The 14209-nt window shown below is 41.4% G+C and overlaps 1 protein-coding gene across 3 annotated transcripts in view; it reads right to left on the bottom strand.

Annotated features, from left to right (window-relative positions):
* The window catches only part of LOC141938141 (oncostatin-M-specific receptor subunit beta-like), a 37406-nt gene extending 27893 nt beyond the window's left edge, over nt 1-9513 (bottom strand). The window contains exons 1-4 of one of the 3 annotated variants that reach the window (XM_074856693.1): nt 9420-9513; nt 6708-6824; nt 3078-3164; nt 2342-2438 (exon numbers count right to left, since the gene is read on the bottom strand). In XM_074856693.1, coding sequence (XP_074712794.1) covers nt 2342-2414 — 73 coding nt within the window. In that variant the 5' untranslated portion in view covers nt 2415-2438; nt 3078-3164; nt 6708-6824; nt 9420-9513. Of the gene's footprint in view, nt 1-2341; nt 2439-3077; nt 3426-6707; nt 6825-9419 lie in introns of those variants that run through there. The other 2 variants (XM_074856692.1, XM_074856695.1) reach the window with 2 other exon arrangements.
* Between the last annotated feature and the right edge of the window lie 4696 nt (nt 9514-14209).

Here is a 14209-nt window from a genome sequence, read left to right as displayed (position 1 = left end):
GCTGCTTGACAGTTGCTTTTGAAAAATAACAGCCATCAGTTTTAAACTACTGTAAGGAAACCCAGGACCTACGACAAGTAGTAGATGTCTGGAACTGAATAAACAAAGTGGAAGGCCTGGGGATAAATCTCACCAGCCTAATGACAAGGGAGCAGCAATTTTAAGTTTTACGGGAAAACAGAAATATTGTTAGCTTCCCTGCCAAGGACTGACCAGGCAAGCAGCCAAAACAACCAAAGCAACAAAGTGAGCCATAAAATTAACTGCGGAAGCAGAATATCTTATGTTATTTTGGGAAGGTAAGACAAGACAGACTTCATCTCCCCACATTCTACAGACTTTCACCATCAAAACAAGATAAAGGCTGTTAAAATCCCACTTACTCTAACGAATTGACTATAATGTTGCTGCTCTCCAGCATGTAATCTTACTGCTCATTTTCTGGTCAACCTTACCTGTATGTTCATCATCCTTTTACCTGAAGTACCATGTACCAATCCTCTGAGAGGACCTCATTTCACATATGTAAATAGGTGGCTGATCTAAAGCTCTGGCCCTTGCCATTCTTGTGTTTTCCTTCTGCAGTGCTGAAGCAACTTGGGGAGACAGATGGGCCTAGCACAAATAAACCAACCTAAAGGAAGGGACCCAGTTACCCTGTCAATCAAACTCACGGGCACAAAGTAAGACTCCCAGAGAAAGGAAACAAATACACCTGAAAGAAAAGCAAGCCAGTTGGCAGAAACCCCTTCCTTTTTCAGGGTGCATCATTAAAAAAAAAAAACCCTGCATATCTTCTGAATTTCCCTATCCTCTTTTCTCCTCCTTCTCTAGCCAATTCTATTTGCAAGTGACACTACTATGCCTATTGCATTGACGATGAGCTTGCTTCTCTTCTCTACGTGTCCTCTCTTTGTCCAAGCTAAAATCTCATCCCTTTTCTCACCATGGAGAATATTTTCACCTGCCACATTTAATTAACTTGACAAAAAACAAAAGGTCTCATTAGTTTGTTTTTTCTTCATCTGTATGAGTGTCTCTCCACTATCTCCTTTCAGTTAGATGATGTATCACTTCAGACCTCACACAATTTTGTTTTTCTCAGAGCCTGGCATAAGGACAGTCTAGATCACCAGTCAGGGCTTATACACAGTAACAACAAACAGAAGAAACAATAAAGCTAAGGATATATCCAAGATCTTGAAGACCATTGAGTTACAATGTGAGACTTAAAGTCTTTCTAGTATAATTTACACATGCTGAAATATTTGTAGCATTCACGATTATAATCTTCCCCTCTTAGCAAAGTTAAATAATCAAGGCATCTTAAGACTTGTTTTAACTTGAGAGCTAACTCCAGACTATATGAATAGCTTTATGATTAACAACAGAGACTAATTTTATTCCTGAACAACTGCACGTGAAAACAAGTGACCAAGTTAGTGTAATGCAGTAACTGTTTGGACTTGCCTGCGTTACAATGTTTTGACACTCTAGTCTCAAAACTGAGGAACTGGTACCTTGGGTGAATGGAGTGTGAACACATGAGTTTCAAGGTTGAAGAGAGGCAAAGAAGTCTGAAACAGATATATTACCCCCTTCAGTATGATAACAACTACATACACAAACACCATCCCTCTCCCTCCTTCACCAACTTAATTAAGGCAATGCAGCTTCTACAATGCAGTCTACAATCTGGTAAATGCTGCCTCCTTAATGGTGGTCACAGAAAAGTCAATTAAAAATATTAAATCCTTTTTTTTTCTTTTAATAGACTCATGCCAATGCTATTGCCAGCAGCAAGTGTGCAAGCAGCACTTCTACCTTAAAATACACAAAATTCTGGAGAGTTATTTTTATATTCAACTTTGTTCCCTCCAAATATGCGTATTTCCTTTTTTCTCTGTATTGGATATATATGTGAAGTGTAAGAAATAAAAATCCAGTCCTGGAATCTTGTGGCACAATCACAAAAGAGCCAACAGAAGTGCTAAAGTTTTGATAGATATGACAAACAAAAAAGAGAACATGAAGGGAAGAGGTAGAAAAGTATTTGAAGACGACAGAGTACAGATCAAAAACACAGGAGACAGAGGGGGAGCAAATAAACAAATATACTCTGGCTTCACATCATCGCAGCTTATTGATTCAACAGTCAATTGTAGATAATGGGGTTACAAAAGGTAATTATACAAGGTGCTTCATCACCTTACCGAAGAGAATCGCTTGAATAAGCATGTAGCGTGTTGCTTAATCACAGGAAACTTACAAATGAGCAAGTCCAAAGTTTCCGCTGTTGTAGATTGCTTCCAAATAAAAAATCAGATGTTCAGACACTTACCTTGCTGTGAGTATGTAGTGTAGCAAGTCCTCAGGGGGAGCAGTACTGCCAGAACCATGAAGTGATTCATCATTCATCTGCCTTTTCCTGCACAAGACTTATCAGGAAAGAAGACTTTTCTATTTATTTGTTCCTTTTATAAGAAATGCATGTGAGACAATAGTCCAGATAATATTACTGTATTTAAGAATGCATAAATAAAAACCCAACCACACAGACTCTAGGCAGTTTTAGAGAAATTCAGGAAGAATGGACAAAGAAAGATAAGGAATGAAAAAACCCTCTTGTTTTGAGGACCTGGGTACAGCATAGCGAAAAATATACTAGACTCAGAAAGTTTGAATTAATCTAAACAAATAAAATATACAATATCTTTGAAGTTTTCCCTCCGCTTATTTCTAAGGAATATTAAAACAAAAGGTTGTCCTGATATATTTTGGCTTTCCTCCTGAACAAGTAACAAGATATTCATGCTAACAAGGGAAAAAAAAAACATCAAAAGTGCAAAAAGCCTTGTGGTTTCTACTCCTACTAGAGTCTGACTGATGAATCCAGCAGACTTTGGCAAGCATGGTCTTGCCCTTCGCCAGCACGCAGGGCACTATATGGAGGTCTTTAGTTCGACTGGAGTTGAAATACATGTATCAAAGTCTTAGAAAGTTTCATTCCTAGAAGGCTGTCATCTCAAGCACCATATAGCTCTATCTAGCATTCCTTTTACAGCTTTTACACTCACCTTGTGACAGGATGAAACTCCGTTTGACTTGAACAGCCCAGTCCTGAGGGACTGATCATATGTCAGATCTCAGAAGATACGAATCACCTGCAAACTCCCCAGTGTAGAAGGGAGAGGTAAACATTCAGGAGCAGTATGCTTAAAAGCACTCAGGCACAGAGGGTAGAGGAGTCCAGACAACAGGAACAGGACTACGGATACAGCTATCTTTAACATTTAATTTCCACTTCTTACATTTCTGGAGTTGTGTAGAATACTGATAAAGACTATTCTACCACCGCTTCCATAACAGAAGTTGAAACTGCTTAGCAGGACAGATAACCAGGATGACCTTCTGTCCCCACCAAAGCCAAGGACAGAACATTTACTGATTTTAGAAGAGCCAGGAATTCACTGCAGAATTTCTTCCTAGCAGAAAACCTCCAATTTAATAACTCAGTGCCACAGACACTAAAGTTTAATGACCCTGCCTTAGATTCATTGGTTTTGAGAAGCTCTGAATTTCTCCAAAGGATCAAATGAAAATATTTCAGCTTTTTTTTTTTTCATGTTTCTAAAACATCACATGGAAAATGTAGAAGAGTCCTGCACGCAGCACTGCAACCCAGGGCTCAGCGCTCACAATAAGCACCCTTGTTGCAGTGTGTCCCAACTTTTTCCTTGTGACACAAATGCTTCACATGAAGGCCCCCATATTTAAAAGGTGAATGTTGCCTTGCCTATAGTATGGGTGTCTGCAGTCTTTCTTGCCATTATACCAATACTCTCAAAAGTATTTGGACACACTAAAATCAACATGAATAAAGAGTCTAAATATTTTTGAGAACCTAGACCTAATTCACATGCAACTAATAGACTGTTCCAAGCACTGACTTAGGGAAAACTGCTTCTTTATACATTTTCTAAGTTTAGAGTTTTTTTTTCTCACCTGATCAAATTTAATATCTAAAAAGGAAAATAATTTGATACATTTTGTCTGGAATAAACATGATAGAATGGCTCCTGTAAATGCTATAGAGCACTGAGTGGTGACACAAAAAGAAGTCTTTCCAAGGCAGATTACGTTAAAACCTCTGATAACTTTTCAGTTATTCTTTTGAATGATACAAAATGAATATTGAGACACAAAGCCAAATCTTGCATGCCCTTTTTCAGAAAAAAGTGAAAATAAGGCTGCCTTTAAAGTCAAGGGAGTTGACTCTGCTTTAAGACCAACTTAATACAAGGGTGATCAGTTAGGTTCAGTGGCATAACTTCTGTCTTAATTACATCAGCATGATGAAACCCTGGCCACACAGGACTCCCGATTTTGCAAACATCACTTAAATCTAACATTAAATACAGTAGGAAAGTATTGTGGAAGTCATGACACTGAACTATTTGTTTAAATTAAATAAAAATTTGGAAAACAAATCCAAACTCTTTTCTGCTCATAAGTGGCATTCTCCACTATTGTATTGAAGTAAATGACTAATTTAACTCTCTCTCTCCAGTCATTTACACTGTCAGTTCATGAATTACAGCCTAGATCACTTTTATTGATGTACAGTACAAACACCATATACTACTAAAGGGCAGTGTAATATAACAAATGACCATTAGAATATAAACATATTTTGGACCACTACAATGCTTTTCACTATTCAGTATGTTAATAATCTAGTTTAATATTGTATAATAAATTGTGATAATATGTATCACAACTGTATCAAACCAGTTTTCATGGGAAAGTTCTGGAATTCTCTAACAAAATAATATGAAGTGAATTTAAATAAATGAAACACTATTTGAGAAAAAAAAAATACAGTTCCTAATAGAGAAGTAATATTTTGACTTAAATCATCTGTATGCAGAAAATTCTGCCTATGACTAACAAATTAATCACATACAGTAATTACTACCAACTAATGTCAAACACTTATTCTGTGTTATCATTAAGTATTTCTATAAAATCATAATTTAAAAATCTGTGTCTTGGTTTCAAAAATTAAAAGGGAATCAAAACAGTTGTACAAAACACATTATCAATTTCATTTAAAAAAACCCATGATGACAATAGATTAACTACAAATAACTGGACAACAAAGGGGATGAAGACAGGAAGCCAGGGAAGGTTTTTAGGTATCTAAATAATTCATCATTCTGAAAGAGGCAAAATACAGCCTCTGAGAAAGAGTGAGCAACTATCAAATGCCACATGAAAAGTGAAAATCAAAACCGTTGTTCTGGCAAATAGCTTGGTTCAGATTTGCCAATCTAAAAAGATATCAATACCACACTAGTTAGTATGCCACAGTTTTTCATCTGAGAACGAATCACTGCTGACTTTTTTTTTTAAGCCTAAAAGAAGTAATGTTTTGTCACCATGCTCCAACCTGGAGTGCCTGTGTTTCCATGAATTGCAGGTAAGAACAAGAAGCTTTGATGCTAGTGATTTTGAATATGGAATGCAGACACGTAATTTCAATACTTTTTCCTTTCTAGTTACTTTTGTCATTAAGATAATTTTGCTATGGCACTTCTCCAGTCTATCACAGAATCACTGAGCAGTTTGTTCAACTGAGTTTTGAAGAACTCCAAGGATAGAGATTCCACAACATCACTGGGCAACTTGTTCCAGTGCTTAACCACCCTCATTGTGAAGGTCTTTTCTCCTTATATTCATATATTCATTTTTCTCCTTATGTTCATATAAGGAGAATACCTTCTTTTATTCTCCTGATATTAATCTATTCAATTTTTCCCCTTATATTTTCCTTGCTACAATTTTCACCTGTTTCCTCTTGCCCTTCTGCTGTACACTTCTGCAAAAAGCTTAGCTCTGTCTTAGTAACTTTTCATTAGTTAGGTGAGGACTGCAGTTGGAGTTGCCCTTACTTTTCTCAAGGCTAAGCAAACTCAGGTCCTTCAGTGACTCCTACACATGCTTCAGCCTCCAAAGCCTCCTGGTGTCTCTCTGCTGGACTCTGTCCCATCTGTCAGTCTTCTTTGTTCTGTGAGGCCAAAACTGGACACAGTAATTTAGATATGGCCTCCCAAGTGCCAAATAGAAGGAAATAATCATTCCCCTAAGCTCTAATTCTTTGCCATCATTAACAACAGTAGTTACAGTTCTAATTTCTGTGATGAATCTGGTTATTAGGACACACTGTGAAATGATCTATAAAATGCCAGATGATACTAAGCCATAAATTGAGGATGACTGGGCACAAAATAATCTGTCAAAGCTATAGAAGTTAGCTGAGCAAGAAATTTTTGATTTTACCCTGTATTCTTCCCCCTTCTAAAAATTCAGCATCTGTGGGGGAAATAAAGCAGACTTGCTTAGTCTTGTCAGTCTGCAGCCTGAATCCCTGATAGGGTTTTTTAACTCATGAATATACAGTCTACTTGTCATTCTTCCCATTGGAAAAACTTAACCTGGGGTGTGACAAAACAGATACAGAGGGATTCAGGACTCCCCACCTAACTTGAAATGAATTGGTACCGATAGATACATCAATAGAACAGAACCATTTTGGAGACCTGGTGGCAACTGCAATAATATTCAGCAGCAACAGGAATTGTTTAGAGACCTGACAATTAAAGAGCAATCACTCAAGAACTGGGGACAGCACAGGAGTAAATTACCTTAGGAAGAGATGAAACCTCCTTCAGTAGGTCGTTTGTGAATAGTCTAAATAAACTATTCCTTCTTCAGAGAAAAAGGCTGGCTTAGATGATCCCTGAAGTCCCATCCAGCCAATACTTTTGTGGTGCCACGGATGAGAGGAAAAACAAATTCCCATTATTCATCTGGTAAACATTTCTAAGGCAAACATTTCATCAAACTTCTCTTCAAAGGCATTAAAACACCAAAATTCAACTGAAATATCTTTCAAGATCAGGCTCATAGTATTCAGGAGTTGTTGGGTGGCAGTTGGAGCTACATCGTGTACATACTGCTGCAGTACCTGGAATACCCATGTGTGTAAGAAAAGGAAGTCCCTGCTATGAACATCTAGTCATAGTTGACTGCAGAGTCAGTCTGTTTTGTATCCATCTTCCTAAATCCACATATTTCAAATTATACTTCATACAACTTTCCTTTCCCAGTGCCATTTGCTTTGCTTATTTAAAACAGCTGCCAGTCACAATCCACCTCCTCAAATGACTCAGAGCCTGAGCACAGGCTGGGAAAAGTAATGTTTTCAGCCGCTCAGATCCAGAAAAATTTATCCATTTAAAGGAGAGTATTAGAGAGGGACACCAAATCATAAACAGTATTGATTGAACAAACTTTCCTAAACCATACATGGAAGAGGACTGACAGTGAGGCAAATGCAGTAATACTACTAGTTTGGATTTATATAGCATTTTTCATCCTATGTTCTAACTCCCTCTACTTCATAGACAGACAGACTGAGGAATCACAATTCAAGTTCATACCATGCAGTACAAGGTCAGTAACATAACTTATGTGTTTAGTGCCAAAACCTAACAAACTCCTTCCATAGCCACCAGAGAAAGAGGCAGCCCTAGGAAATAAGCCAGACCATAAGTAGACTAACTCATCCTCTGGAGGTGTTTTTTTCCCGTCTTAAATAAATCGGTAACTAGGTAAGTGCCAAAATGAGCTGGTATGCCCTAAGTCAATGATTTGTACAAAGACTCTGCACTGAAGTATACCTCTGCTCTCCCGATTCCTGCAATTCCCCATATATCCCTCACAAAATCAACAGTGCAGAGCTGACATCTGACTGAGGCAGCTTTACTTGAAACAGGGAGCAGTGTCAAGCCATCAGAAACAGTTGAGTGTTGGTAAAGTAGCATCTGCCAAAACATCCTACAACTAAATAGATCCCTCTTCAAAATAAACACCACAGAACATTCAAAGAAAATTTAATTTGCAACAACTCTGAATTCTGAAAAATTCTGAGATACCAGATTCCAAAGTGGGTGAACTCTTTCTTCAGTGCTTGTACTCAGGCTTTCTTCTCCCAAGCAATTTTAAAGATGGTTTCAATTACACTTACCACACAAAGTACATCTGTGCATAAGACACTTGAAAGCTCCTAATAAGCCTTTGTGATCTAATGGGTGAGCAACAAGTTTAAAGAGCTGCATATGGAAGAAAGGAATTTCTATAATTAAGGTTTGATAGGTATGTATCATTTGATCACTTAGGGATAGCCTTATTGCCTGTTTTTTGATAAACAGAAAGCTCTCTGGGGCACGCTGTTGATTTTCTAAAGAGCTTTGCCAAAACAGGAAAACATTATGTACTTCATGGTCCCACGAAGGCTGGAATTCAAACAAAAAAGCAATTAACTAGTGAAAAAATGGGGTCTGAAAACATAAAAGTGCTGAACAAACCATGTAAGACTACTTCTTACCCATCGGAAAGCAAACGCTAACAACTGTAGGGAAGGAATCACATAATATGGTGGCATGACTCATACCAAGAGGAAGAATAATTTTACCATGTTTTTGAGACATGATCTACGTGTAACACTGTTAGGATCCTGTTTACTCTGCTGGCATAGGGACTGGTCCAGGCATGCGATATTTAGATAAAAAGAGAAATAAAAAGGTAATGCCAAAAAAATTGTCAAACTCCAAAGAATGCAGGAACCACACTGGAATTTATTTTGCTTATTTACTTCAATGATTTTGACATTAAACAACAGATTTCAGATGCTTAAAAGAAAGCAGGAACAACACTTTTTCCTCTGTATGATGCTGGATTTAAAGCTTCAGGCTTGCATTTCTGAGTAAGTCAAAACCTTCTTGAAGTAGTAGGAACTGGAGACTTTAAAACCAAACCTAATCATCTAGCAGGAGCAGCATCCTCATCCCACGGTGTACCTCACCTCTGTAATTTTTGCTCAAGTCAAATTAGGAACTTTTATGCTGTAGTTAAGCAGTGACATCTTGAAAGCAGAGAAGGTTGGAGGGGTCATAAAACGCTTTAAATTCAACGGTAAGTGATGGTGCTGCCAGGGCAGTCTGTTTCTGGAGGATGAAGGAGCAGTACAAGGACGTGTGCCGAGGTGCCGGCTCCCCTCCCTCCCGCAGCCCTCCCGCACCCGCCATGCTGAGGGATGCCTGGAAAAAGGGGGCTTAAAGAGCAGGCAAAGGGTGAAGAGGGCTTAACGGGCACCAGATGGCCCAAACTTCAAAGGGAAACTCCACAATGCGTTTCAAATAAGGCGCTGGGGTGGAGAAGGCAGATTTTCCTCAGCGGAGCAGGCTGAGCTCCCCTCAGCGAGGGCGGCCGGCGTGCCCCCGCGGGAGGGGAACGGAAGGGGGATTACTAAGGGAACGAGGGGCCCGCGGCAGGGAGAGACCGGAATAACTCACCTGCAGCCGCCAAGCAGCTCTCTCAGGCATGGGGCGGGAGGCAAGTCGCCGCCCGGCGACCAACGGGTCACGGCGGACACCCCCCCCCCCCGCCCCGCGGTTAGTACCGGGAAAAGCTACGGCGCGGCCGTGCTCGGCCGTCCCTCCCCCGGGCAGGGCGGTGCCTCCTCCCGCCCCGCGGAGGCCGAGTGAGCAGCGTCTCGGGAATTTCCCCTCAGCGCTCCGGGAAGCGCGGCCGGTTCCCTTGGCTGCCCTCCTAAAGGCAGGGCGAGGGCCGGCCTCCCCCCGCCTCGCCGCGCCTGCCGCCATCTGCCCCCTCCTCGAGGTGTCAGGCGGCGGAGGCCGGGCCGCTCCGGTGCCCCCCGGGCGAAGAGGGGCTGCGAGACCTGGGGGCCGACCCTGGGGTGGCCAAGCAGGGAGAGGAGGACAGGCTGGGTTAGCCTGAGAGGACCGTGAGGATCAGAGAATGGAGACTTCTCTCAAACAGACACTTTCCCCATTCTCCCAGTCCCAAGCTAGTCAGAAACCGCATGTAGGGGCGATGTCTCCAGGACGCCTGTGCCTCAGGTGCCATGCATGGCCCAGGGTTCCTGTGTCTCCTTGGTCTGGCCCCCGAGGATGGGGATGGTCACTCTGGCCACCAAGGCAGGTGGGGTGACGAGGTGGCCTGGTGCTTGCAGTAGGGCTGGGTGTTGAGGCCATAACCGGTCTGGTGCTGCGCCACTGTCTCGCATGCAACTGTCTGACAAAATCCCACTCAGAAACCATGTTAAGGAAGGTTATGGCTCACAAAGTAAAAGTCTCCACTACCAAAATCGTAGGACCATAAGGCAGGAAGGGAGATGGGGAGTTTGCCGGGTCTGTTGTCCTGCCCTTCGGCTATGGGTCCCTGTCGGATAGGCCTCGGTAAAGCATTCAGAGAGGTACAGTATGCCACGAGCTGCCTGGGTCGCTGCTTCTAGCAGAAGATACAGCTGCGAGAAAGTTTTTTTTAAAATCTGTTACTTACCCTTTTCAAGGTGTTTGTGAAGATTTCTCTAGTTTGTAGCACTATTACATTAAAAAGGTCTTCTCTCTCTTATTTTCTTAAGCTACGTTTATAGGTTAAACGTAATGTACCTATTAAGACACCTGTTCTTGCTGTCCTTTGGATTGTCTCAAATTCTTGAAGCTTGATTGCTTTTCCTTGGAAGGATGTGGACTTGGAAATGTTCTGCCTTTCTGGCTATATTACTTTTTATACATCCTGATATATAGTTTGCCTTTTTTTGTAACAGCATAGTGTTGCCTATTTGCACTTTGCTTGTGATCCACTTCAGCACCTTGATCCTTTTCTCCTGACTTGCTGTCTCGCCAGTTGTTCCCTGCCTCTGTATTGCCATGATAGCTTGTGCTTCCCTCTGTTGAGTAACACCCTGCTTCTTTAGTCAGCTTTTCCATTTTCTCATGATACTATTGCAAATGATTTCTAGTTAAAGGAAAGTTTTATTCTTCAGAGCCTTATTCTGGAGAATTACATGTGTTTCTTCTACAGAGTTCCTGTGCATGTTTTGTGAGTCATGTAAACTGAACTTCTCACAGAGGGTCACTAGTTACTCGTTTTTCATTGCCCACGTGCGGTCTGGAAGCACTGGAACAAGACATTTACTGTTGTGTCAGAACTCAGAGGACTATGTACATGAAAGGTCATCTAACTGCTTAGTTTTACTGAAAATGCAAATCACAGATGTCTAAAATTGGATGACAAAATTTTGGCTTTTTTTTTTTCTGTTTTTTTCCCTTATGCTTATTAACAACTCTAATATACTAATAAGTTCTTTCTTCTAATGTTTTAAGACAGTATACTCAGAAAAGCTGGACATTTGTCAATTCTATATTTGGAAGTAGGATTTGACTAATATGTGATAAATAAAACATGGAGGGTTTGTACATTAAGGGATCTGATAGGAAAAATGGCAGATCATCATGTAATGAAAACTAAAGGGAATAAATTTAGACTGCTTAGTTCTAGCACTTTTAAAATTTTGAATGGGTGTCTTTGCAGTCCTTTTTGTCTTTTAACATAGGGGTAGAAAATTCTTGCACATACTATTTTAAAGATAATACATTAAGTAATTTTTCTGCTTTGAGCCCCCTCATCTGTGTTTTAAAATGTTTCTTCTTAGCCAATAACTAACTGCTTTAATTTGAATTATGTATATTCTTCCAGAGCCTCTGTGCCTGGCTAAAAGTACCTGAACAAACTGACCAAGTGTGATGGATGCACCAAAGTCCTTAACCAAACTAGTGTTAGTTGGGTACAGGCTCCAAAGGAGGTAAAGGCTTAAGCTGTAACCAGGCCAAGAACTTCTCTAGTTTCAATCTGTTCTCTGAAAACCCACAAGGGAGCAGAGTGACACGGTGAGCATCGATGCATATGAGCTTGGAACACTGATCAAGCGATTAATACATGAATAGCAGGTGGCTTTTCCAAGACTCATTTATCAAGGAACAAAAGAAATTGTGAGTACAAGGAGTCTCATGCACACCTTTCCCATCACATGTAATCTGACTGCCAGCCAACCACTTTATTCCATAAATACGACAGCCTAAGTGAGCTTTCTTTGAGCTCTCCCTGCTAAGCAGCTGGCTGCATGGTGATCTCCTCTTGAGCTGGGTCACCTCTCAAGGTTACTCCCTGAGGCAGAGACACGTCCCACCAACTGCAGATGTTTGGTAAGTGACTGATACTGTGCGTAACCTGGTATTATAGTGCACTAAGATTTTTGTCTTGGTAACTTTGATTCCGTATTGGTAACTTTATTTCTGTCATGGTAATGTTGAATCACTGCTATATCCTTTGTGCAATAGTAGAGTGAACATTGCCATCAAATTTTGTTAAGTTGTATTTTTACAACATCATATTTCAATAAAACCACTTTTGCTGATACTTTTGGTGGTGGTTCTTTAAGCAGTCTAAATTCCTCACCTGCGACACCAAGCAGACCTCTCATTCAAAGGAGGACTTCACCTGTCTGATAAGTCTTGAGAGCCTCCAAGAAAGACAGTTTCAGAATTTTCCTAGATGACATGCTGTAGTGCTGCACTTCCTTCCTACAGGCAAAATTTTCTTAATATCCAACCTGAGCATCCCAAATCACAATTTGTGACTGTTACCTTATGTTATCTTGTGCCATCTGCCACCACGAAAAAAGTTGCCTGTCTACTTTGTAATGGTCTTTCAGGTAGTTGTAAGTTGCCTTTAGGTGGTCCCTTAGCCTCCTCTTTGGGAAGCTAGCCAGACTTCTAGTTCATATTCTCTGGGCCATGGACAATTTTGGTACTTCTCTGTTGTATCTTCTCCTGTTTCTTAACATCTCTCTTGAACTGGGGTGCCTGAAACTGGAGACAGTATTACAGTCTCCTTGTTGCTAATTAAAGGCAGTATCACTGCATCAGCACACATTGCTCTCCAGTGCCTCGTTTGTTCATTAGCATAGCATCACTTCAGGTGGGCACCTGGGTGTGGTAATTCCCCCCCCAAAGTATGAGAGCTTCCCCCATAATGCTGTCCTTTCTGCTTCCTCATTTGTGTGTGTAAGCTTGGGGTGGGCACCCTTTGATTTCCAACCCAGTCCACCTTCTTCACTTCATTGTCAGTCATCATCTCTCTCCTCATCATTCCTAGTTTAAACCTCTTGTCAGGATGGCCAACCTATTGGCAAAGGTTCTTTTGCCCCACTTAGGTTGCTCTCATCTGCTCCTAACAGTTCTCAATGCTCAGCAAGTGTCTTTTGGTCATAAAAGCTGATTCCCTACTGTTGACACCAGCTGTGCTAACATGTATTTATCCAGAGAATTCTCTACTTTCCCCTTCACTGACAGCATTAAGAAGTACCGCCTGAGCTCCCTTGCCCTTGGGTCTAACCTCCAGAGCCAGGTGGTCACACTTGGTACACTCAGGGTCTTCCCTCACAGTACCATTGGTGCCCACATGGAAGATCAGCACAGGATACTAGCCTCAGTACCCAGATCAGCATGGGATACTAGTCTCAGTGCCAGGCAAGCCTAAGCAGTCTCTCCACAATGTCCTGCATCCAAGCCCCCAGCAAGCAGAAAACCTTCCTAGACGGTAGATTAAGTCAGCGGATAAGAGCCTCTGTCCCCCATAGCAGGGACCCTCCCACTCTGACTCATCCTCTACGTGCTTAGGCTCAGCTGGCATTTCTGACACTTCGTTAAACAGTTCCCAGGCCCTCATCTGCTTCCAAGACACAGAGCCTATTCTGTAGTTGCAGATCTACAGGCAGAGAAGGAGACATCTTCCTGGTACCAGAAGTTACAAGCTTCCAGCCTTCACTATGATGGGAGTCTCCATTTCCCAACCCAATGTACACAGATGCTGCCTGTCCCTGCTTCAGCACAGTTGAGGATTCAAATTTTTGTATCTGTAGAATCTCGGAGTTCTGGTGAGCTGCACTAGACTAGACATCTCTCTGGCATCCTCCCTAGCTAGAGTCAGCTGGAGACAAGAGCTCAAAGCAACCTTTTATCATGAATAGCTGACAGAAGTCATTAGGAGTTGCTAGACCTTGTTAGAAGTCAGGGCCTCCTGAAGCTATCTTTTCCTGGCAGCAGTAGACACCCTGAAATTCCTGAAAGAGTTCCCAGGAGTTCTCTAGTGACCCAGAAGAAGTTCCCATAAGATACAGAAAATCTAGGGGCAGAGCCCAGAGACTGCTGTGCAGCCTGCTGTATTTGCTGTCTGCATCCATTAGCTGTCAACATTTAGTCATGTCTTTTTTTGCTTT

This window comes from Strix uralensis, chromosome Z (assembly GCF_047716275.1).
Source record: "Strix uralensis isolate ZFMK-TIS-50842 chromosome Z, bStrUra1, whole genome shotgun sequence".
NCBI lineage: Eukaryota > Metazoa > Chordata > Aves > Strigiformes > Strigidae > Strix > Strix uralensis.
Note: the sequence above shows the minus strand (reverse complement) of the source record. Positions and strands in the feature narration are given on the sequence as shown.